General features: G+C 47.4%; 2 protein-coding genes and 1 long non-coding RNA gene across 4 annotated transcripts in view; 1 reads left to right on the forward strand and 2 right to left on the reverse strand.

The window, feature by feature from the left end:
* The window catches only part of LOC309341299, a 204,061-nt gene that overhangs the window by 108,078 nt on the left and 72,552 nt on the right, over window positions 1–23,431 (reverse strand). The gene's annotated exons all lie outside the window — the stretch shown is intronic.
* Window positions 1–23,431, forward strand: part of LOC309340922 (uncharacterized protein) — a 125,437-nt gene that overhangs the window by 66,482 nt on the left and 35,524 nt on the right. The gene's annotated exons all lie outside the window — the stretch shown is intronic.
* Window positions 1–23,431, reverse strand: part of LOC309341012 (uncharacterized protein) — a 188,440-nt gene that overhangs the window by 5,308 nt on the left and 159,701 nt on the right. Inside the window, exons 2-5 of the mRNA XM_081860394.1 lie at window positions 6,822–7,314; window positions 6,540–6,621; window positions 6,159–6,241; window positions 4,181–4,307 (exon numbers count right to left, since the gene is read on the reverse strand). Coding sequence (XP_081716520.1) covers window positions 4,181–4,307; window positions 6,159–6,241; window positions 6,540–6,621; window positions 6,822–7,223 — 694 coding nt within the window. The 5' untranslated portion in view covers window positions 7,224–7,314. The remainder of the gene's footprint in view (window positions 1–4,180; window positions 4,308–6,158; window positions 6,242–6,539; window positions 6,622–6,821; window positions 7,315–23,431) is intronic.

The raw sequence follows: 23,431 nt of genomic DNA on the forward strand, positions 1-23,431 counted from the left end.
GGAATATCCAGCTCCTGGCAGCCATCGATGAGATCGCACCGAAGCGCCCTCTGCGACCCCGCAGAAACCGGAAAATGAAGCGGGACCTCAGATGGCTAGAGCAAGTATGGCAGGGTGACCGTGACGGAGCCTCAAGAACATCTTATAGGGTTTTTATGAAAACCTACAAAATGGCTGTGAAGGCCGCTAAGAAGTCTTACTTCTCGGCTTCCATTGCACCCGCTAGCTCTCACCCGGCGAAATTATTTAGTATAATTAGGTCCTTAATGTCCCTGGAGGGACAGCCAAATTTAAATAACAATCTGACACACAGTGGTGAGGCATTTGCAAGCTTTTTTGAGGAGAAGGTCCTGTTGCTCCGCCGTGACCTCCTTGCCGATTTGGATACAATAATGAAACTGGAGGTCCCTCAACTGTCCTCAGGTCCAGTATTGGACCACTTTGACCTGATATCCCCAGCTGATGTGGCCAGACTCCTCCTAGCTGGAAAGCCCACCACCTGTCCTCTTGACCTGTGCCCATCCTGGCTGATTAGATCGTGTCCAGAGGAGGTGCGGGCCCCCCTAGGGGATATCATCAATTTGTCCCTTGGCACCGGGACATTCCCAGAGGAACTGAAGGAGGCAGTGGTGCGCCCGCTCTTAAAGAAAACATCATTAGATCCTTTAGATCTATCTAATTACCGCCCGGTTTCAAATCTTCCGTTCCTGGGTAAGGTGATTGAGAGAGCGGTTGCTGAACAGCTTGGCAGGTTTCTAGATGAAACATCGGCTCTGGATCCATTCCAGTCCGGCTTCCGCGCTGGTCATGGGACCGAGACGGCTCTGGTTGCCCTAACAGATGATCTTCGTAGACAGCTGGATCGAGGCAGGTCAGGGCTGCTGATTCTTCTAGATCTGTCAGCAGCTTTCGACATGGTCGATCACGAACTCCTGGACCACCGCCTTGCCGACGTGGGGATCCAGGGCACAGTCCTTCAATGGCTGCACTCGTTTCTCTCTGGTCGGGGACAGAGGGTGGTGCTTGGGGGGAACTGTCATCACGCCACTCCTTAGTGTGTGGAGTGCCACAGGGTGCGATACTCTCCCCGATGCTTTTCAACATCTTTATGCGCCCCCCCTCGCCCAGCTTGTCCAGAGTTTTGGGTTGGGCTGCCATCAGTATGCTGATGACACCCAGCTCTATCTACTGATGGATGGCCATCCTGACTCGGCCCCAGGCACACTGATCTTTTTTTTTTTTAAAATAGATTTTTATTGAGATTTTAAAGGTTACAAAAAGAAAAAATAAAGAACATATCAATTTAAACAGAGAAAAAATAAAAATACAGAACAATACAAGAACAAGAGAGAAAAAAATTGCAGATAATTAAAAAGAAAAGCAAATCAATCCTTTACATAACTTTCTTTCCTTTGCTTATTTCCTTGACCTCCTCACACCTCCCTTTTTTGTATTCTAATTCAATTAGATATTTCAGCAAATCCTTTCCATCTTTGTTTTTATCCTAATGATTTATCTTAATATACTATAATTTTACATTCTCTTCTTTCACCAATTAACAATCCATTTTTACTTAATCCTTTATATCATTTCTGCTAAAAACCACATAACTTCATTCCAACATCCTTCTAACATTCCTTAATTTTACAATGTTTCTGTAGATAAACTTTAAATTTCTTCCAATCTTCTTCCACCAACTCTTCTCCTTGGTCTCGGATTCTGCCAGTCATTTCCGCCAGTTCCATAAGGTCCATCACCTTCATCTGCCATTCTTCCCGGGTGGGTAAATCTTGTGTCTTCCAGTACTTTGCAATAAATATTCTTGCTGCTGTTGTGGCATACATAAAGAAAGTTCTATCCTTCTTTGACATCAATTGGCCGACCATGCCCAGGAGAAAGGCCTCGCAGGCACACTGATCAGATGTCTGGAAGCTGTGGCTGGATGGTTACGTGGGAGCCGGTTGAAGCTAAATCCTTCGAAGACACAGGTCCTTTGGCTGGGTTGAGACAATATGGGATTGGGGGGGGGGACTCCCATCTCTTGCGGGGGCGCAATTATTGCCAGCACCGTCCGTTAAGAGTTTGGGTGTAATCTTCGACACCTCCCTTTCCATGGAGGCGCAGATTGCAGCTATAACAAAGGTGGCATTTTTTCATCTCCTTACCTTTCTCGCCCTGACCTAGCCCCTGTGATCCACGTGACAGTCACCTCCAGACTGGATTATTGTAACTCACTCTACGTGGGGCTGCCCTTGAGGCTGACCCAGAAACTCCAGCGGGTGCAGAATGCCGCGGTGAGACTCCTTATGGGGTCCTCACTGCGGGATCACATTCGCCCAGTGCTATAACAGCTGCACTGACTCCCAGTGGAGTACAGGATCAGGTTTAAGGTGCTGGTTTTGACCTTTAAAGCCCTATATGGCCTAGGACCCTCGTACCTATGGGACAGCCTCTCCTGGTATGTCCCATGGAGGACCTTACGGTCTTAAAAAAAAAAAAAACATCTTGGAGGTCCTGGGCCACAGAGAGGTTAGGCTGGCCTCAACCAGAGCCAGGGCTTTTTCGGCTGTGGCTCCAATCTGGTGGAATGCTCTGTCACAAGAGACTAGGGCCCTGCAGGACTTGACATCTTTCCACAGGGCCTGCAAGATGGAGCTGTTCCACCAGGCCTTTGGCCAGGGCACAGCCTGACCCCCTCCTTTGGCAATCCCCACAGAAATCTAGCCATTGGTTGCCATTACTCTGATTTGATTTCATTTTAGAATGAACTGATTTTAGAATGTTATATCATTTTACTGTTGTTAGCCACTCTGAGCCCAGCTTCTGCTGGGGAGGGCGGAATATAAATAACAGTGGAATTTGCTGCCAAGGAGTGTGGTGGAGTCTCCTTCTTTGGAGGTCTTTAAGCAGAGGCTTGACAACCATATGTCAGGAGTGCTCTGATGGTGTTTCCTGCTTGGCAGGGGGTTGGACTCGATGGCCCTTGTGGTCTCTTCCGATTCTATGATTCTATGATTCTATTATAATTATTATTATTGCATTACATTCTTCATTAAATAATTTTTCCATTGATATAGAATTTATAGTATTATTCCCCCAAAAAGTGGTGTTATGAGCCATCAAACCTCAGATATACACTTTTCCCAAAAGGCTTCCACAATTTTGGCCACTAGTGTAAGTTGTTCATTTTAAAGTTAATGTACTTTTTATATGGGATCAGATTGTTATTATTAATGTTTCATGTTTATATATGTGTTGGAAGCCACCCAGAGTGGCTGGGGCAACCCAGCCAGATGGGCAGGGTATAAATAAAAATTATTAATTATTATTATTATTATGACTGCTAGTATTACCTGAGAGTCAATCATCCTGGCTCTTCTCTGGGACGGATTTTGTTTGGCCCAGTCATGGCATCCCCTCCATCTCCAATGTCAGGCATCTCCTTGGTCAACCCAAGACTGACAGCAGCAAAATCAAAAAGAGAAAACCTGACAGAAGCTACTTATCTTTCCTAACAACTCTGAAGCTGACATTTAAAATGGCCTGGGCATTTCAGACCAGCCCAACCGTGGTATAGAGAGGCAGAACAGGAAGAAGATGGTTCTCAGAAAAGAACTGTAATTTACTGTTTATTGTGGGGGTGTTAGGTTCCCAGGTGTTGTAGGTGTTAGGATCTTTATCTCACCAGCTGGTCAGCAAGTAGCACTATGGTTGTTTATATCATGTGAGTGTCTGAGAGCGTGAGACAGGGAGTCTCGGTACTGTTGAGTACTGCGACAGAAGTTACTTTCACTTCTGTGTGAGATGTTGTTCTGTACTGCTGCTGAGAGAGAGAGAGAGCGGACATGCTGGTGGGTTCTCTGTATATATGGACTGTAAATAAAGTAGTTTATAGCTACTGGTTGTCTTTTGCTTCTGCAATGAGATGCCAGAAAACGAGCGTACTCCTCTCAGGAGGGAGGGGTCGCTTATCACTGGTCTCTCTGGACTGAGGAAGATTTACAGCCAGAGAGAGACCACCAGAGAGACACCCCAGTGTCTTGGGAAGGTGGTGGCCTTCCTGGGCGTTTTTCCAACAGTAGGGGGCGCTGTTGAGCTCTGTGAAAATATATGAGGTTTGTCACCTAGAGGCATTTTTTGAATTTCCAGGCAGATATGATGTTCCCACACGGAGGCTTACCAAGAGAGGCCACGATCCCACGATTCTCCTCCATGACGTCCTTATGCAGAGCTCTCTGGTCAGGATCCAGCAACGCCCACTCCTCGTCCGTGAAATGAACAGCGACATCTTCAAAGCACACTGGACCCTAAAAGAAAAAGGGAAATGTCGTCCTCTGAGACAGCAGAAATATGATCTGCTACAGAAAACTGCCTATTAATTGCTGTGTTGTTTCAATAGGATAGCTTTGCTGCACATTTTGATGACGATGATGATGATTTATTTATACCCCACCCATCTGGCTGGGTTTCCCCAGCCACTCTGGTGGCTTTCAATAAAGCAATAAAAGCAGAATAAAACATCAAATAATAAAAACTTCCCTAAACAGGGCTGCCTTCAGATGTCTTCTAAAAGTCAGATAGTTGTTTATTTCCTTGACATCTTATGGGAGGGGGTTTCACAGGGTGGGTGCCACTACCGACAAGTCCCTCTTCCTAGTTCCCAGTAACTTGGCTTTGGGCAGTGAGGGAACCGCCAGAAGGCCCTCGGAGCTGGATCTCCATGTCTGGGCAGAATGATGGGGGTGGAGACGCTCCTTCAGGTCTACTGGGCCAAGGCCATTTAGGGCTTTCAAGGTCAGCACCAAACGGACAAGGAGCCAATGCAGGTTTTTCACAACCGGTGTTATATGGTCTTGGTGGCCTCTTCTAGTCACCACTAGTCCAGCTGCCACATTCTGGATTAGTTGTAGTTTCCAGGTCACCTTCAAAGGTAGCCCCACGTAGAGTGCATTGCATAACTAGAGCATGCACCACTCTGGCGAGGAAGGGTATCATCCTATGGACCAGATGGAGCTGGCAGACAGCTGCCCTGGACACAGCATTGACCTGTGCCTCCATGGACAGCTGTGAGTCCAAAATGACTCCCAGGCTGTGCACCTGGTCTTTTTGGGGCAGTTACGCCATTCAGGACCAGGGAGTCCACCCTACACAAACATTCCAGTTTCCCCGATGGAAGGATCCACTTTCTCCTCTCCTTGTGTGCTGTTCTGGGGAGGTTCCTTCCCAATGCCCTAGAGCCAAACTCAAGGGGCTCATGGCCACTATTTGTTCTCACTTGTGCACTGCTTAGAAGCCTATTCAGTGATCAATCTAGAAATAAAAGAAGCCTAGTTTGGATGGCCATCTGTCTTGGAGGATCTAGCTGAGACTCCTGCAATGCAGGGGGTGGGACTTGATGACCCTTGGGGTCCCTTTCAACTCTAGGATTCTATGAAAACTGCAACTACAGATGAATCCTACTGGTGATATTGAGAAGGCTGGTGTAACAGAGTTATCTGGGCAGGAAATCCCACAGTTCACAGCTGGAGTTAACTCTTTATCAGCAAGAACACAATATTCACAGACTTGGCTGAGTTTCGGGTCTCAAGAGAACAGCAGCTCATTCCCTGAGCCTCTTCCTCAATGAAATCAGTTGCTGAGAGTGAAGGCCCCCGGCTCCCCACAACATTCCAAGTCCCCTCCTCTCTGGGGTTTCTGGCAAGCAATCCAACAGTGTGCCAGTGTGCAGCCTGCCTTTGCTCCTCCATTGTCAGACGTCTCCTGGCTCTGAGAGACAAGCAGGGAGGGTGGATTCTGGCAGAAGGAGAGGGAGCCCCCGGTGGCTCCTCCTCCTACTGACTCACCTCAGCCTTTCAACCTTCCTCCGCCCACTCGCCTCCTTCCTCTTCTGCCTCCGATTCTGCACTGCATTCTGCCACAGAGTCTCCCAGCTCACTAAGTCCTGTTTCTCCTTCAGCTTCTGACACCTCCTCTTCCCAGGCTTCTCCCTCTTGCCCCTCTGACCGCTCATCCTTCCTCCACCTCCACTCCTTCGGCTCTGAGCCATCTTCCCTTCCTGGTTCCCCGGCTGCTTCCTCCCACCATTCCTCTGTGCCCAACCAGTCCATGACATTGCTCCATCCCTCGGCCTCTGTCCCCACAAGGCAGCTTCTCCTGACCTGATCTGGTTCCAGAGCCGCTGCTTCCCTTCTGCCCCCATGAAAAGGCGGATCAGGAGGTCTTGCCGGCATCCTTCTGCCACCTGCAAGAGAAATAAGGTAATCAGGATGCCAGGAGTGCCTGCTTCTCTCACAGGTGAAACAGGGCATCTCTAACCACAGATGGGCCTTTGAGAAAGCCTTACCTGCTGAGTGCAGTTGAAGGTTTGTGCCCATTTCATATGTTTGTTTGTGCAGAAATACTATAAATCTCCCTTCCTTTGGACCCTTGGTCCCAACTGTGCCCCCCCCCAAATAAAAATCAAGATGAAAACAACCCACAGATTAGTTGGGAAACCAACAGAACGAGACCAAATGGAGGAAAACCACCTTCCTCCTTACCCAGTGGCCTCTCTCTGGTGTCCAACGGAGGCCTCTCTGCCTCACAGGAATCCAGGTCCATTTCTGCAAAATGATCCATTCCCTGAAAGAGCAACAAGGATTCAAAACAGAGAGTGGATGGTGATAAATGTTAGAAAGAGAATGACAAAGACTTAAAGGGTGTTAGATCTCATTCCATGGATGTCTTCCCAGAAAAAGGATGGGCCATCAATAGAGCAATATGAGATGTTCTCCATCCTGTTTGGAGCCCCTTGGGAGTATCCAGAGGAAAGTCTCTCTCACCTGCTTTCTCTCCTCTGCCTGACTCAGGAGGAAACCTTCGGCCAGGGCCACCGCCTGGGAACTGGTCTCCGCTCCACAGTCCCTCACCCAGCTCTCCATCTCTGGTGGAAGGACAGCCAGGAACTGCTCCAAGATCACCAGGTCCAGCATCTCAGCTTTCGTGTGCCTTTCTGGCTTCAGCCACTGGTGGCAAAAGTGGTAGAGTCGCCTGCAAACCTCTCGGGGTCCTTTGGCCTCCTGGCAGCAGAACTGCCTCAACTGCTGGCTCTGCCCCTCTGAGCGGAGGGTGTCCTCCTCACCCAGGATCTTCTGCACAGAGTTTTCCCAGAACCCCCCACTGCTCCCAGTTTGGTTGGCATGGCCTCTTCCTGCTTCAGGGCCAGCTGAGTCTCGCTCATCCATCTGTGCTCTCAGGAAGCCTCTGAGAGATCGGAAGGAACCCTTTGGTCTACTGCCAAGATCTGTCCGTCTTAATGAGAAGCTCTAGCAAATCCTACAAAGCAAATACATTGTTCTGTTACAGAATTTGTAGGTCAGAAGAAGAAACAGGATCCCTGAACAAGCATGGATGAGTCTTGCCAGGAATCAGGACTGGACGGCACCACAGCCCGAACCATGAGATATATTTTTTAAAAAGAGGAGAAGAAGAAAGAGGAGGAGGAGAAAGAGGAGGAAGAAGAAAGAGGAGGAGGAGGAGAAGGAAAAAGCAGCCTCTAGTTCTCCTATAAGGAATATTGCAAGGCAAAATGTGGAGGCAACAGAAGGGATTTGTGGGTGATTAATCAGCCTGGTGGCGCTGTGGGTAAAAGCTCAGCGCCTAGAACTTGCCAATCGTCAGGTCGGCGGTTCGAATCCCCGCGGCGGGGTGCACTCCCGTTGCTCAGTCCCAGCGCCTGCCAACCTAGCAGTTCAAAAGCACCCCCGGGTGCAAGTAGATAAATAGGGACCGCTTACCAGCGGGAAGGCAAACGGTGTTTCCGTGTGCTGCGCTGGCTCGCCAGATGCAGCTTGTCACGCTGACCACGTGAGCCGAAAGTGTCTGCAGACAGCGCTGGCCCCCGGCCTCTTAAGCGAGATGGGCGCACAACGCCAGAGTCGGTCACGACTGGCCCATACGGGCAGGGGTACCTTTACCTTTACCTTTACTTACTCCACACAAAAGTGGTGTTATGAGCCATCAAACCTCAGAAATACACTTTTCACAAAAGGTTTCCACAATTTTGGCCACTAGAAGAAGTTCACTTTAAAGTTAATGTTCTTTTTATATGGGATCAGATTATTATTATTATTATTATTATTTATGCTTCATGTTTATAAATGTGTTGGAAGCCATGTTTATATATGTGTTGGAGTGGCTGGGGCAACCCAGCCAAATGGGCAGGGTATAAATAAAAAAATATGAATATAAATAAAAAAATATGACAGTGGTACATCGATTTAAGAGCAGTCCTGTTCCAGAAAAGATTAAGTTTGTAAACCATCTTCATCATCATCATCATCACTGCTACTACTACCTGAGATTCAATAAGTCTAGCTCTTCTCTGGGATGAAATTTGTTTGGCCCAGTCATGGCATCCCCTCCATCTCCATTGCCAGTCATTTCTTTGGTCAACCCAAGACTGACAGGACCAAAAACCTTTACCTTTACCTTTACCTTTAATCAGGCTGGTTGCTCCTGCCTTCCAGTCAATGCATGAAGTCAGAACTGACTGACAAGGGAGTCATTTGTATCTTGTGAAAAATGGATGCTTGGCTCTGGTGGGGGTCCTCACCTGGGGGTCCCCCACCAGATCCCAGAGAGAGAGAGAGGAGACTCACCAGATCCCAGGAGGGGGACAGAGAGGCAGCCCTTGCAGGAGAGACACCCAAGCAGGAAAGGACTGGGGAGGGGGGGGGACTGGCTCTGGAGGACCTGCTCCCCCCCTTGCTTCCTGTCCTCTCTAGGAAGGCAGCTCACTTCCCTTTAACCCTTGCAATGCCGAGTCCACCCAGCTCAGCCCTCTCTCGCTTGGCAGAACCTCATGTTCTTATTATTTTTAATGGATATGGTGGGGGGGGCAGCTGCCCCCCCCCTGGCTCCGCCACTGGCCAGATATCCCTTTTGGGGGTGAGGCTCCTGGTTGGACTCTGAGCACCTCCCTCCCTTCCTCAAGAGATCTCAGAGACATTTAAAGCACAGAACACAGGAGACGCAGACCGATGAGGCATCACCCCAAATCCTTCCAAATCTCCAGGGCTGCTGCTGCCCTGAGTGCTGGAAGGAAGACCTGCTCCCTGCAAGGCCTTTTCCCTCCTGGCCTGGGGGGGGGGGCGAGGACCAGACTCCCCCTGCTCATCAGCAGAGACCCCTGGGGGGCCGGAGGGACCTTGCCCTGCTGTCAATCCTGGGGAGCCCAGACTCACTGGAAGAAGCTCACGGGCTGGGGCAAATCTTTAAAAATAGTTTTTAATCTGGGGCGCTTTCAATGCTGGGTGTTGGTTTTTTCCCTTTGTTGGGGGTGGGATAAACGTTTAGCTGGTGCTGGGAATTACCGTATTTTTCACTCCATAGGGCACACCTAGTTTTTAGAGGAGGAAAACACGGAAAAAAAATATTCTGAATCAAATGTTGTACTAAACTATTTAAGGCAGCAAAGCGGGTGGCTCCTATCCGCGTTGCTGCCTTAAAGGGAGCCTCAGAGGAGGAAAGGAAGGGGAACCATGGCTTATCTACGTCCAGTTAATAATGCTGAGCCTGACTTTATATGCATCTCAAAGCCCTTGACATATATACATTATAATGACAAGCCGAGATAGGCCTCCTGCAGAGGAGCAGGGGAGGGAGCCATCATAGCTCAATGGGGAGAGCATGGAGAAGATCCCAAGTTCAGTCCTTGAAAGCTTCTCCGGACAGGGCTGAGGGTGGGTCTCCTGAAACCCTGGTGAGCCTCTGCCCATCAGTGAAGACAAAACTGAGCTCAGTGGGCTCCGGGAGGGTCCTGACGTGGTACTGTGTTCCTGTTTAAATTAGCCCTTTCTTCAGAACCATGAGGACTACAATCTTAGTTTGTTTTTAAAGGGACCAGCTGTAACCTCAGCAGCTTTGCATGCAGAACACCACACGCTCAATCCCCGGCTTCTCCAGGCCTGATACTCTGGCAAACTGCTGCCAGTCAGTGTTGCCATTACTAAGCGAGATGGAGTGGTGGGTCCAACTCCTTATAAGGCAGCTTCCTAGGTTCCCATTTATGCTTCAGATCTGAGTGTGAGGCTTGCTGTCCCGTTTAGTGTGGCGAGGGTGGTTCTTTGCACATCTGGAAGACGACTGTGTCACCTCCCATCACCCTATTGAAGGTGCTTTTACAGCTCAGGGGAAAGGGCAGGCAGCCACAGCATCTGTAGACTGTAGCATCCTGAATTAAGGGAGGGAGGGATTCCCGTTGCAGCCAAAGGGTTGTTTGAGGCCAGCACAAAAGAGCTGATCTTCAGCTTGAAACCAGGACTTGCTCTTTAACCATGCTGCTCCTCCAGTTGCCAATGCCATCCATGTAACCTGTGTGAATATCAAGTGTGGGTTGTGTCCAGGAACCTGGGGCGATTTCTTTCATGTGTGTGCATATTTTCCTCTTTAAATAAACAGCCCATGCAAGTTTCCAGCTCTTATGGCCATCGAGATTAGCCTGGCAGTCTCAGTGGAAATCTGGGGAGGCTGAAGTGGACTTTCCAGTGGTCAAAGTGTGGTTGTGTCTTCCTGCCCGGCATCTATTTCCTGCCTTCTTTCCCCCCTGCACCCTGCTTCAAAGCAAGCCACGGAGGAGGGAAGGCTCGCAACAGATTCCCTCCACTTTGAAGCAGCAAAGTGGGAGAGGAGCTGCTTACACGAGTGTAAGCTGCTCCCCTCCCACTTTGCTGCTTCAAAGGGAGCCCGGGAGGAGAAAATCCGCTGCCGTCGCTAGCAGAGGATCCATGGTCCCCTTCCTTCCCTCCTCCATGGTTGCTTTGAACCAGGAAAGTGGGAGAGGAGCTGCTAACACGAGTGGAGGAGTTATGCTAAGACCAGACCATGTCATTACCGAGGAGGCAGGTTTATTCGTTCTTTGAGGACTATCCCTGCCTCCGGGTCTGGTCCTGACCGGAAGGATACTGGAATCAGCAAGGGAGACCCTCATGACCTGAAGGTGCTGCTGTGCAATGCCAGGTCAATGATTCATAAGACGGCTGTCATCCATGACTTGATCATGGATGGAAGACTTGACCTGGCATGTGTAACAGAGACTTGGTTGGATGAAGCAGATGGGCCTGTCCTTGCCGCAGCTTGCCCACCAGGTTTCTCTTACGCACAGCAACCCAGGTCATGTGGGCGGGGAGGGGGGGTTGCAGTGATTTTTAGGAAGTCATTAGCTGACACCAGCCGTCCTATAGGGAAGACCCAGTTTTCTGAGTGCATGTTCTGCATATTGGGCAATGGGGGCAGTACAGGATTCCTTTGGGGATACCAACCCCCCCCCCCGCTGCACCAAGGATTCCCTGCCCGAGCTGCTTCAGGTTGTGGTGGATGTTCTCATGGAGACACCAATTTTAGTTGTCCGGGGGGTTAACATCCATGCCATCACGACCTTACAAGGGGCCACTCGGGACTTCGTGGAAAGCATGGGCTCCATGGGGCTGTCCCTAAGTTTGGCCCAACTCATAGTTGCAGACATACCTTAGACCTAGTGTTCACCTCTGTGGATGTGGGTAATCTGACACTAAGAAAAAGTGTGACAAAAGAAGTGCTATAGTCAGATCATTCCTGGTACAACTGGACTTCTCCGCAACCCTTCCCCTCTGGATTGGTGATCACAGCATTCCTTTCTAGGTGCTCACAGAATGTTTGCTTAATGATCTGCTCCAGAATCTTCCCTGGTATTGATGTCAGACTGACTGGGCTGTAATTATTTGGGTCCTCTCTTTGCTTTCGGGAAAGGGAAATGATACACTTTTGTATATTAGCATAAAAAGCATGCATAAGAATTATTAGACAGAAAAAGCATGCACAAGAAAGTATTACTCATTTATGATGAGAATAGGATTTATTTCTTTTGAACTTTGCTTGGTTCCTCCTTGGCAGCCAGTGCCATTATTTCAGCAGGGCTCGAACTCAGGACCCGCTGCCTTGAGGGACACCTAAGAGCAGCTGGGCAGGGGAAAGGTCTCCCTGGGGAGGTGGGGGACTCTCCTTCCTGGGAGGTTTCTCAGCAGAGATCGGACGGCCATCTGCCCTGGATGCTTGAGCTGAGATTCCTGCATTGCTGGGGGTTGGACTAGATGACCCTGGGATCCCCTCCTCTCTCTCCACTCCGGAATTCCAGGAGGAGCTTCCTGGCCTCCTGCAAAGCCCTTTTCCCTGCAAGCTCTTCCTCTGGTTTCTGGCCAAGGAAGGGAGATGCTCAGAGTCCAGCCAAGAGCCTCACCCCCAAAAGGATATCTGGGCATGGGCGGAGCCAGGGGGGCAGGTGCCCCCCAAAATCCATAAGAAATAATAAGAATCTGAGAGAGGGCTGAGCTGGAGGGACTCGGCTTGGCAAGGGTTAAAGGGAACCGAGCTGCCTTCCTAGAGAGGACAGGAAGCGGGGGGGGGGGACAGGTCCTCCACAGCCAAGGCCCCCCCCTCCCCAGTCCTTTCCTTGCTTGGGTGTCTCTCCTGCAAGGGCTGCCTCGCTCTCCCCTCCTGGGATCTGGTGAGTCTCCTCTCTCTCTCTCTGGGATCTGGTGGGGGTCCCAGGGCTGCAGCAGGGGAGGGGGCCTGGGGGGCCTGATCTGCTCCTGCAGGGGGGGGACCCCAAGTCAGGGAGGAGGAGAGGGTCCTGCCAGGGAGGGGCTAGGTCTGCAACACTCTCCTTCCTGCAGATCAGAGGATCCCAAACTCATCTGGCCCTCTGCCCCCCCCCCCCTTCAGAAAAGATCTCCCTTCTTTAAACAAAGGGGTCCCTGGGACTTTATCTCTGTGTGACGTCGCTCAGCCTCATTGCACAACGGACGAAAAATGTGCAAATGGTTTTCCAAAGCTGGACGAGGAGGTGGACTAGCCCCCCCCCCCTAAAAAAGGTGGGAGAGAAAGGCCAGGAATAAGGAGAGGGACCCCAGCCCAGAGTCTGGCTGCTGCATTGGCGACCAGTTTCCCAGTGTCTCCCAGGGCAGCTCCCCACGGAGGCCACTGCAGCAATCCCCTCGCACCCAGAGCAGGGCATCCCAGGACCACATCCTCTCTGCCCCAAAGGGATTCTTGCTGGCAAAGCAGCGGAGCCAGAAATGGGCACTGCTACTCACTGAGGCTCCAGGGACCTTAGCCTAGATTTCAAGGGAGGTGTTTTTGGCCCTGCGAACTTGGCCCTCAGGGGGTTGGCCAGAAACATACCTGGCCCTCAGAGCAAAGAAAAAGTGACCCCACCCCAAGGGGTCTGCCTGGAGAGTGGCAGAGAGTTCAAGTGCAAAAAAGGAGACAGAGTGGGGCTGGGGGGAGAACAACTCCTGAGGACCCCCGGGTGAGGACCCCCACTAGAGCCAAGCATCCATTTTTCACAAGATACAAATGACTCCCTTATCAGTCAGTTCAGACTTCACGCATTGACTGGAAGGCAGGAGAAACCAGGCTGATTCATCTCCCAGAAATCCCTTCCGTTGCCTCCACATTTTGCATTGCTAGAAGGCTAGAGACATATTTCTTCTCCTCTTACTCCTCTTTCCCCCCAAAAAGATAGCCAATGGTCTGGGATGTGGTGCAGTCCAGCCCTGGTTCTCAGCAAGACTCATCCATGCTTCCAGAAGGAACGTTTTTCTTCTCCTGATATTAGACAACCTTTGTAACAGAACAATGTATTTGTTTTGTAGGATTTGCTAGTGCTTTTCATTTAGACAGACAGAACTTGGCAGAAGACCAAAGGGTTCCTTCCGATCTCTCAGAGGCTTCCTGAAAGCACAAATGGATGAGCGAGACTCAGCTGGCCCTGGAGCAGGAAGAGGCCATGCCATCCAAACTGGGAGCAGTGGGGGGTTCTGGGAAAACTCTGTGCAGAAGATCCTGGGTGAGGAGGACACCCTCCGCTCAGAGGTGCAGGGCCAGCAGTTGAGGCAGTTCTGCTGCCAGGAGGCCAAAGGACCCCGAGAGGTTTGCAGCCGACTCTACCACTTTGACCGTCAGTGGCTGAAGCCAGAAAGGCACACGAAAGCTGAGATGCTGGACCTGGTGATCTTGGAGCAGTTTCTGGCTGTCCTTCCACTGGAGATGGAGAGCTGGGTGAGGGACTGTGGAGCAGAGACCAGTTCCCAGGCGGTGTCCCTGGCCGAAGGTTTTCTCCTGAGTCAGGCAGAGGAGAGAAAGCAGGTGAGAGAGACTTTCCTCTGGATACTCCCAAGGGGCTCTAAACAGGACAGAAAACATCCCATAATGGTCTGCTGATGGCCCATGCTTTTTCTGCAAGGCATCCATGGAATGAGATCTAACACCCTTCAAATCTTTGTCATTCTCTTTCTTATATTTTCCCCCATTCTCTGTTTTGAATCCTTCAAAAAGGGCTAGTCTGTTTTGAATCCTTCAAAAAGGGCTAGTCACACTTCTTTGAAGTCTCTCAGCCCCACTCACCTCACAGAGTGTTTGTTGTGGGGGAGGAAGGGAAAGGAGAATGTTAGCCGCTTTGAGACTCCTTAAAGGGAGTGAAAGGCGGGATATCAAATCCAAACTCTTCTTCTTCTTCCTTGTTTCTTTTTCAGGGAAAGGATCTCTTTGCAGAAATGGACCTGGATTCCTGTGAGGCAGAGAGGCCTCTGTTGGACACCAGAGAGAGTCCACTGGGTAAGGAGGAAGGTGGTTTTTCTCTGTTTGGTCTCGTTCTGTTGGTTTCCCAACTCATCTGAGGGTTCTTTTCATCTTGTTTTGGGGGGAGACAGTTGGGAACAAGGGTCCAGAGGAGGGGAGATGAATTTCTGCACAACTAACATATGAAATGGGCACAAACGTCCAAATACTCCCAGCAGGTAAGGCTTTCTCAAATGCCCATCTGTAGTTAGAGATGCCCTGTTTCACCTGTGAGAGGTGCAGGCACTCCTGGCGTCCTGCTTACCTTTTTTCTCTTGCAGGTGGCAAAAGGATGCCGGCAAGACCTCCTGATCTATCTTTTCATGCGGGCAGAAGGGAAGAAGTGGCTGTGGAACCAGATCAGGTCAGGGGAAGCTGCCTTGTGGGGACAGAGGCTGAGGGATGGAGCAATGTCATGGACTGGTTGGGCACAGAGGAATGGTGGGAGGAAGCAGCCGGGGAACCAGGAAGGGAAGATGGCTCAGAGCCGAAGGAGTGGAGGTGGAGGAAGAATGAGCGGTCAGAGGGGGAAGCCTGGGAAGAGGAGGTGTCAGAAGCTGAAGGGGAAACAGGGCTTAGTGAGCTGGGAGACTCTGTGGCAGAATGCAGTGCAGAATCAGAGGCAGAAGAGGAAGGAGGCGAGTGGGAGAAGAAGGTCGAGAGGCTGAGTCAGGAGAAGGAGGAGCCACCAGGGGCTCCCTCTCCTTCTGCCAGAAGCCACCCTCCCTGCTTGTCTCTCAGAGCCAGGAGACCCCCTGCAATGCAGGAATCTCTGCTAGATCATCCAAGACAGATGGCCATCAAAAACAGGCTTATTTTATTTCTAGATTGATAACTGAATGCAAAAATTGGTTTCTAAGCAGTGGACAAATGAGAACAAATAGCGGCCTGGATTCACCTAACCAGCCCCATCCGCTGGAAAATGGGGCCTGCCCCCCATTCCTCCCCCTCTCCATGCCCCCATGAACCCCTTGAATTTGGCTCTAGGGCATTGGGAGGGAACCTTCCCAAAACAGCTGACAAGGAGAGGAGAAAGATCACACGAGGAGAGGAGAAAGTGGATCCTTACATTGGGGAAACTGGAACGCTTGCGTAGGCAGAATGACTTGGGAAACACAAGGAGGAGTTCCACCTATTTGCACAAAAACGGATACATAAAATAAGCATCCATAAAATGTGCTGCAAAACAATCCTGTTGAAACAACACCACAATTTACAGGAATGAAACAACAGAGCATTATGTAGCAGATCAAATTTCTGCTGTCTCAGAGGAGGACATTTCCTTTTTTCTTTTAGGGTCCAGTGTGCTTTGAAGATGTCGCTGTTCGTTTCACGGATGAGGAGTGGGCGTTGCTGGATCCTGACCAGAGAGCTCTGCATAAGGACGTCATGGAGGAGACTCATGGGATCGTGGCCTCTCTTGGTAAGCCTCCCTGTGGGATCGTCATTGTTGTTGTTGTTGTTTAGTCGTTTAGTCGTGTCTGACTCTTCGTGACCCCCTGGACCAGAGCATGCCAGGCACTCCTGTCTTCCACCACCTCCCACAGGTTGGTCAGACTCATGTTTGTGGCTTTGAGAACACCATCCAACCATCTCGTCCTCTGTCGTCCCCTTCTCCTTGTGCCCTCCATCTTTCCCAACATCAGGGTCTTTTCCAGGGAGTCTTCTCTTCTCATGAGGTGGCCAAAGTATTGGAGCCTCAGCTTCAGGATCTGTCCTTCCAGTGAGCACTCAGAGCTGATTTCCTTAAGAATGGATGCGTTTGATCTTCTGGCTGTCCATGGGACTCTCAAGAGTCTCCTCCAGCACCATAATTCAAAAGCATCAATTCTTCGGCGATCAGCCTTCTTTATGGTCCAGCTCTCACCTCCATACATCACTAACGGGAAAACCATGGCTTTAACTATACGGACCTTTGTTGGCAAGGTGATGTCTCTACTTTTTAAGATGCTGTCTAGGTTTGCCATCGCCTTTCTCCCAAGAAGCAGGCGTCTTTTAATTTCATGACTGCTGTCACCCTGTGCAGTGATCACGGAGCCCAAGAAAGTAAAGTCTCTCACTGCCTCCATTTCTTCCCTTTCTATTTGCCAGGAGGTGATGGGACCAGTGGCCATGATCTTCGTTTTTTTGATGTTGAGCTTCAGACCATATTTTGCGCTCTCCTCTTTCACCCTCATTAAAAGGTTTTTTAATTCCTCCTCACTTTCTGCCATCAGGGTTGTGTCATCTGCTTATCTGAGGTTGTTGATATTTCTTCCGGCAATCTTAATTCCGGCTTGGGATTCATCCAGCCCAGCCTTTCGCATGATGAATTCTGCATATAAGTTAAATAAGCAGGGAGACAATATACAGCCTTGTCGTACACCTTTCCCAATTTTGAACCAATCAGTTGTCCCATATCCAGTTCTAACTGTAGCTTCTTGTCCCACATAGAGATTTCTCAGGAGACAGATGAGGTGATCAGGCACTCCCATTTCTTTAAGAACTTGCCATAGTTTGCTGTGGTCGACACAGTCAAAGGCTTTTGCATAGGGATCGTCCTATCTGCCTGGAAATTCAAAAAATACCTCTATGTGACCAACCTCATCTATTTTCACAGAACTCAACTGTGGCCCCTATAACACCTGGGAACCTAACACCCCCACAATAAACAGTAACTTACAGTATTTTCTTTGAACAGTCTTCCTCAAATTATTCCTTTTTCTACCACGACCGGGCTGGTCTGAACTGCCCAAGCCATCTTAAATGTCAGCTTCAGAATTGTTAGGAAAGATAAGTTGTGAGGTTTAGAGCTTACAGGGTTAACAGCTCAGAGTGTCCTGCATCTGGGGAGGAGCTTTCTCAACATCCGGGAAAGCTGTTTCTTTGTTCTTTCTGACTTTCGTTGTCTCCTGAGGCAAGGAACACGAAATGTCTGCATCTTCCGATGGTTTAGTAGCAGTGATGCTGATGATGAAGATGCTTTACAAACTTAATCTTTTCCGGAACAGGGCTGCTCTTAAATCGATGTAACACTGTAGTAATAATAATATTTTTTATTTATACCCTGCCCATTTGGCTGGGCTGCCCCAACACACATATAAACATGGCTTCCAACACATTTATAAACATGAAGCATAAATAATAATAATCTGATCCCATATAAAAAGAACATTAACTTTAAAGTGAACAACTTCTCCTAGTGGCCATAATTGTGGAAACCTTTTGTGAAAAGTGTATTTCTGAGGTTTGATGGCTCATAACACCCCTTTTGTGTGGAGTAATACCATAAAATTATATATCAATGGAAAGATAATTTAATGAAGAATGTAATGAAAGAACATTTATGAAGGAGTATTTATTAGAACAGCAGTCATAACCATTTATTAGATCAGCAGTCATAACCATTGGAAACCTTTAGCTTTGATTATGGCCTTACAATGCCTTCCCATGATATGAACCAAGTTTTTAGTTCTGCAGCTGTAATAAAGTGAAACCAAGATTAAATGATTGCCTCTGTTAATTGGACTTTATTGCTGGGTTGCTTCTGACTAACAAGTTTCTTTAGTCAGCTCCATAGATTTCTGATTGGGTTAAAGTTTGGGCTATTCCCAGGCCATTCCAGCAGTGAAATATCTTTATCTTGAAAGCACCTTTTGCACACAGCAGCAACATGACATGGAGCGGAATCCTGTTGAAGTATAAAATAGAATATATATATGTGTGTGTGTGTGTGGAATGTTTCCAAGCGGTTGCTAGAGAGCAAGCAGGCAAATATCTCCCTGCTTAGCTGTGAAGCCTTGCTTTTGCTGCCAAAATAAACCTTATCTGTCCGGAGCGCCACTCTCCCGTGGCTGACTCAGTCGCTGGCAGAATCCGTGAGTGGGCGGTTCCTAAACTTTCCCCAGCAAAGCAGCTTCTTGATGCCCAGTCTGCGCCTCCCCTCTCTGCACGGATGCTTTCTGCGCAAGGAGAGCATGGGTAACGGAGGACCTCTCTCCTCCCCGCTTTGGCCTGGCACCGTCTTGCCTCTTCCGACTCCTGCAGCTCCGCTCCACTGGAGGCGTGTTTACTCTCCTCCGTTGAAGAGGAGCTGCTTCCCATGATCCCTGGAGGCTCTCTGTGATCCATTCGGCTTTTCCTCTCTCCCTCCTGAACCGATGGCAGTTCCCTGACAATATGCTTCAGCATCTGGGAAAAGATCACCTGAGGAACGCTTCAGTTTGGGCGCAAGTATTTCATTTATGCATTTTAGGGCATTTACATTCCCATTAATGACGTAAATTTTACCCACACCTTTTGCTGCCATACAACCCCAGATCAACACACTATCTGGGTGTTTCACGGTCGGTGTAATGCAAGTAGGATGTAAATCTTCTCTGATTCTTCTCCTCGCGTATGTCATGCCATCACTACCAAGCAAGAAGATTTGGGTCTCATCGCACCAAATAACATTGTCCCATTGTTTCGCCGTCTAGTTAACATGGGTTTAATCATTTCAACCTTTGCTTGAGAGATGACAATTGCTTCTTCCTTAGAATTCTAATATTTAGACTAGTCCTTGCACTCAACTTCGCATTACATTGCACCAGGTCATCTTGTTTATACCCAGATGATTTTCTTCTGTCATGTAGGGACAGTCTCTCCACTCGTCCATCATCACTTGCCTTTGTGCACCTTTCCCTGCCTTTACCGGTCTGATTTTGTAGTGACTGAGTCTCCTTATACCTCTTCAAAAATATAGAAATGCCTGCTTTGGTTAAGATTTCCTAATATTTCATCAATTTCTTAATAACTGTAGCCTTGTTCACTTAACAGTACAATTTTACATCGCTTTCTGGTTTTGTTTTTTTTTAATATGATTTTTATTAATTTTCCAATAAAAACAAATTTATAACATCATTAAACATCAAAAACTCATCACATATCTTTTTTTCTTTTAGACTTCCATCAACATGTAATTATCACAGATTCCGTAATTATCACAGATTGCATTATATATATATCTTTTCTTCCCATGTTGTTTAAACAATATTTCTACCAAATCTTCTTACAGAGCTTCTTGAAAACTTACAAACGTTATATCATTATCACAAATATTTTTAATATATTCTGTAAATTTACTCCAGTCCTCAATGAATCTTTGGTCTTGTCGGTTGCAAATCCTCCCTGTCAATCTGTCCAGCGCCGCGTAATCCATTAATTTCGATCTCCATTCTTCAATCGTAGGCATTTCTTCTTGTTTCCATTTCTGGGCCAAAAGAGTTCTGGCTGCTGTTACTGCATACAGAAATACTTTCTGACCGTTCCTTTTTATTTCACCACCTAATATTCCTAATAGAACTGCTTCTGGTTTTTTAACAAATGTATATTTCAGTATTTTCTTTATCTCATTATATAGCATTTCCCAGAAGCACTTCATTTTTTCACATTCCCACCACATATGATAAAATGTCCCTTCTTTCTCCTTACATTTCTAACATTTGTTACTCACCTTATACATCTTACTTAATTTGTGTTATATACCATCGATATATCATTTTCATAACATTTTCTTTAATTGTGGTATATGCCGTAAATCTCATCCCTTCCTCCCACAATTTTATCCAATCATCAAATTGAATGTTATATCCAAAGTCTTTGGCCCATTGAATCATAACTGATTTAACCTCTTCATCCTTCAAATGCCATTCTAATAATAATTTATACATCATAGATAAATTTTTAACTTTGTTATTCAATACTTCTCTTTGAAACCCAGATTCTTTTTCAGAATAGCCTCTTTCTGCAACCTCTTTTCTAAACATTTCATTAATCTGAAAATAATGCAGCCAATTGTTTACATATTCTTTCACTTCTTCATATGGCTTCATTTTCCACTTACTTCCCTCTTTCTCAATTAAACTTCCATATGTTATCCACCTCCCAGTCATATTGATTTTTTTAACACTCATCGCCTCTAATGGTGATAACCAGTGTGGTATTTTTGGTTCAAGTAGGTTTTTGTACCTACCCCATACCTCAATCAGAGATCCTCTAATAATATGATTTTTGAAACCTTTATGCACTCGTTTTTTTCCATACCATAAATATGCGTGCCAACCGAATCTATTGTCATATCCTTCCAAATCTAACAAATCTGTATTTTCTAATTTCATCCATTCTTTCAACCAACATATGCACGATGCTTCATAATATAATCTCATATCTGGCAGGGCCAAGCCTCCCCTCTCTTTTAAATCTGTTAAGAACTTTTTGCCCTGCCAGATATATCTTGAAATCAAAATCCATGATGCCACCAAACGAATAAAAGTCTGTGTTAAATCTCAAAGAGAGGGGAAGAGAAGGAGAAGGGCAAAAGCCCCCCCATCAAAGATACAAAAATGGCGCAGTTCGCTTCTTTCTATCCCATTCAAATACTACGCAGAGAAGGAGGCGGGGGGTATGAACTTCAGAGGGCAAAAACACTCCTAATTCCTCTCAAACTTATTTTAAACTTCCACCAAATTAAGGTAAAGAAACAGTATTTTCCCTCTTAGTATCTTCTGTCTCTCTTCACAGGCTAGAATTAATAAATCAGTAGTTTTAAAGTCCATTGCTGCCAATTGCGCAGATCTTTTTAAAAACAAAAGTAGAAAGCTCTCGGAGTCTTCTCCCCCGACGTTTCCCACCGACTCACTGATAAGACTATTAATTGCCTTCCAAACGACTCTCCCCCTTTTCTCTATCTTTATAATCCTGATACTCCTTATAGTCCTTTAAAAGGCAGTCAGATAAATTATCAGTTTAATCCGTTTGCATTGACTTACGTTTTTGTCCCGCTCTGAAGATTGTTCTTGTGTGTAGTTTAAATTCCAGGCAAGGCTGACCTCATTTTTTTCCACCTTACCCACTTCAAATTGGCTCTAATCCATGGATTTGTATTTTTAAAAGTCCCAATTCGATTTCTTAATGTTTGAGAGCTGATCGCTTCTGTGTGCAAGCTCGGAGCTTCACTCTTGAGGGATAGAAATGGCCTCCTGCTGTCCGCTTCTCTACCCCACCGCACTCGTCGCCCCCAAAAAAGAGGTTACTTGGCAGCCGGAGGATAAGCTCTTGGACCGTGCCAGGACCCTGCCCCTTGAATATCCTTTCAAGGGTGTTTGGGGGGCTGCGGCGCTCTTGCAGCACTCCCTTTTCCCCTCAAAAGCTGGATTCTCTCAGCACTGAGGAATCCCGCTTGCTTTCACTCCCGCGATCGCCAGAAGCCTCCTCAACTCTTTGTGCCATTTCTATAATTTTATTATATTTTATAAGAACACAAAAAAACCAACGAACTTGATAGCAATCACAAAAGACACTGACAAAAGTCAACCTAAGCAAGTTCTTCTTCTTTTTTCTGGTTATTTGGCCATAGCTTTAGATAGAATATGAGTAATTGAACAATTTCCGTTGATACATAATTTTATGATGTTACTCCAAAGGAAGCAGTGTTATGAGCCATCAAACCTCTGAAATACACTTTTCTCCAAAAGTATTCCACAATTTTGACCACTACTGTATATCAAACAAAGCAACATTCAGCACCTCAACAGAATCTCATAATAAATATGTTGGTTAATGACAAACAACAAAGGTAATAAACACACATTGAACTCCCTTCAGTTCTTCTCCATTTGTTCCTGAGGTTCTAATCCCTTTTTGTCTCCATGGCAGATTGTGATGAATCAGAAATCAAGAATGAAGGTGACCACGATAAAATACCCAGAGAGGAGAAGCCACGTAAAAATTTGGAGTTGGGGGAAAGCTCCAGTCGGCGCTCCCATTCCACTTCCCATCAACAAAATATCCTTGGAAAGAAACTCTATCAGTGTGTGGAATGTGGAAAGAGCTTCAGTATGAGCTCCTCTCTCACTTCCCATCAAAGAATTCATACAGGGGAGAAACCCTATCAGTGTGTGGAATGTGGAAAGAGCTTCGGTAGGAGCACCGATCTCACGTCCCATCAGAGAATTCATACATGGGAGAAACCCTATCAGTGTGTGGAATGTGGAAAGAGCTTCAGTAAGAGCTCCAATCTCACTTCGCATCAAAGAATTCATACTGGGGAGAAACCCTATCAGTGTGTGGAATGTGGAAAGAGCTTCAGTCACAGTCACAATCTCAATTTCCATCAAAGAATTCATACAGGGGAGAAACCCTATCAGTGTGTGGAATGTGGAAAGAGCTTCAGTCAGAGCTCCAAACTCACTTCCCATCAGAGAATTCATACAAGGGAGAAACGCTATCCGTGTGTGGAATGTGGAAAGAGCTTCACTGAAAGCTCCAAACTCACTTCCCATCAAAGAATTCATACAGGGGAGAAACCCTATCAGTGTGCGGAATGTGGAAAGAGCTTCAGTCACAGTCACAATCTCACTTCGCATCAAAGAATTCATATAGGGGAGAAACCCTATCAGTGTGCGGAATGTGGAAAGAGCTTCAGTCAGAGCCACAGTCTCACTTCCCATCAAAGAATTCATACAGGGGAGAAACCCTATCAGTGTGTGGAATGTGGAAAGAGCTTTAGTCACAGCTTCGATCTCACTTCGCATCAAAGAATACATACAGGGGAGAAACCCTATCAGTGTGTGGAATGTGGAAAGAGCTTCAGTCAGAGCGCCAATCTCACTTCCCATCAGAGAATTCATACAGGGGAGAAACCCTATCAGTGCGTGGAATGTGGAAAGAGCTACAGGAGGAACTTCGATCTCACTTCCCATCAAATAATTCATACAGGGGAGAAACCCTATCAGTGTGTGGAATGTGGAAAGAGCTTCAGTCACAGCCACAGTCTCAC

This window comes from Podarcis erhardii (assembly GCF_964252035.2).
Source record: "Podarcis erhardii genome assembly, chromosome: 4".
Classification (NCBI taxonomy): Eukaryota; Metazoa; Chordata; class Lepidosauria; order Squamata; family Lacertidae; genus Podarcis; species Podarcis erhardii.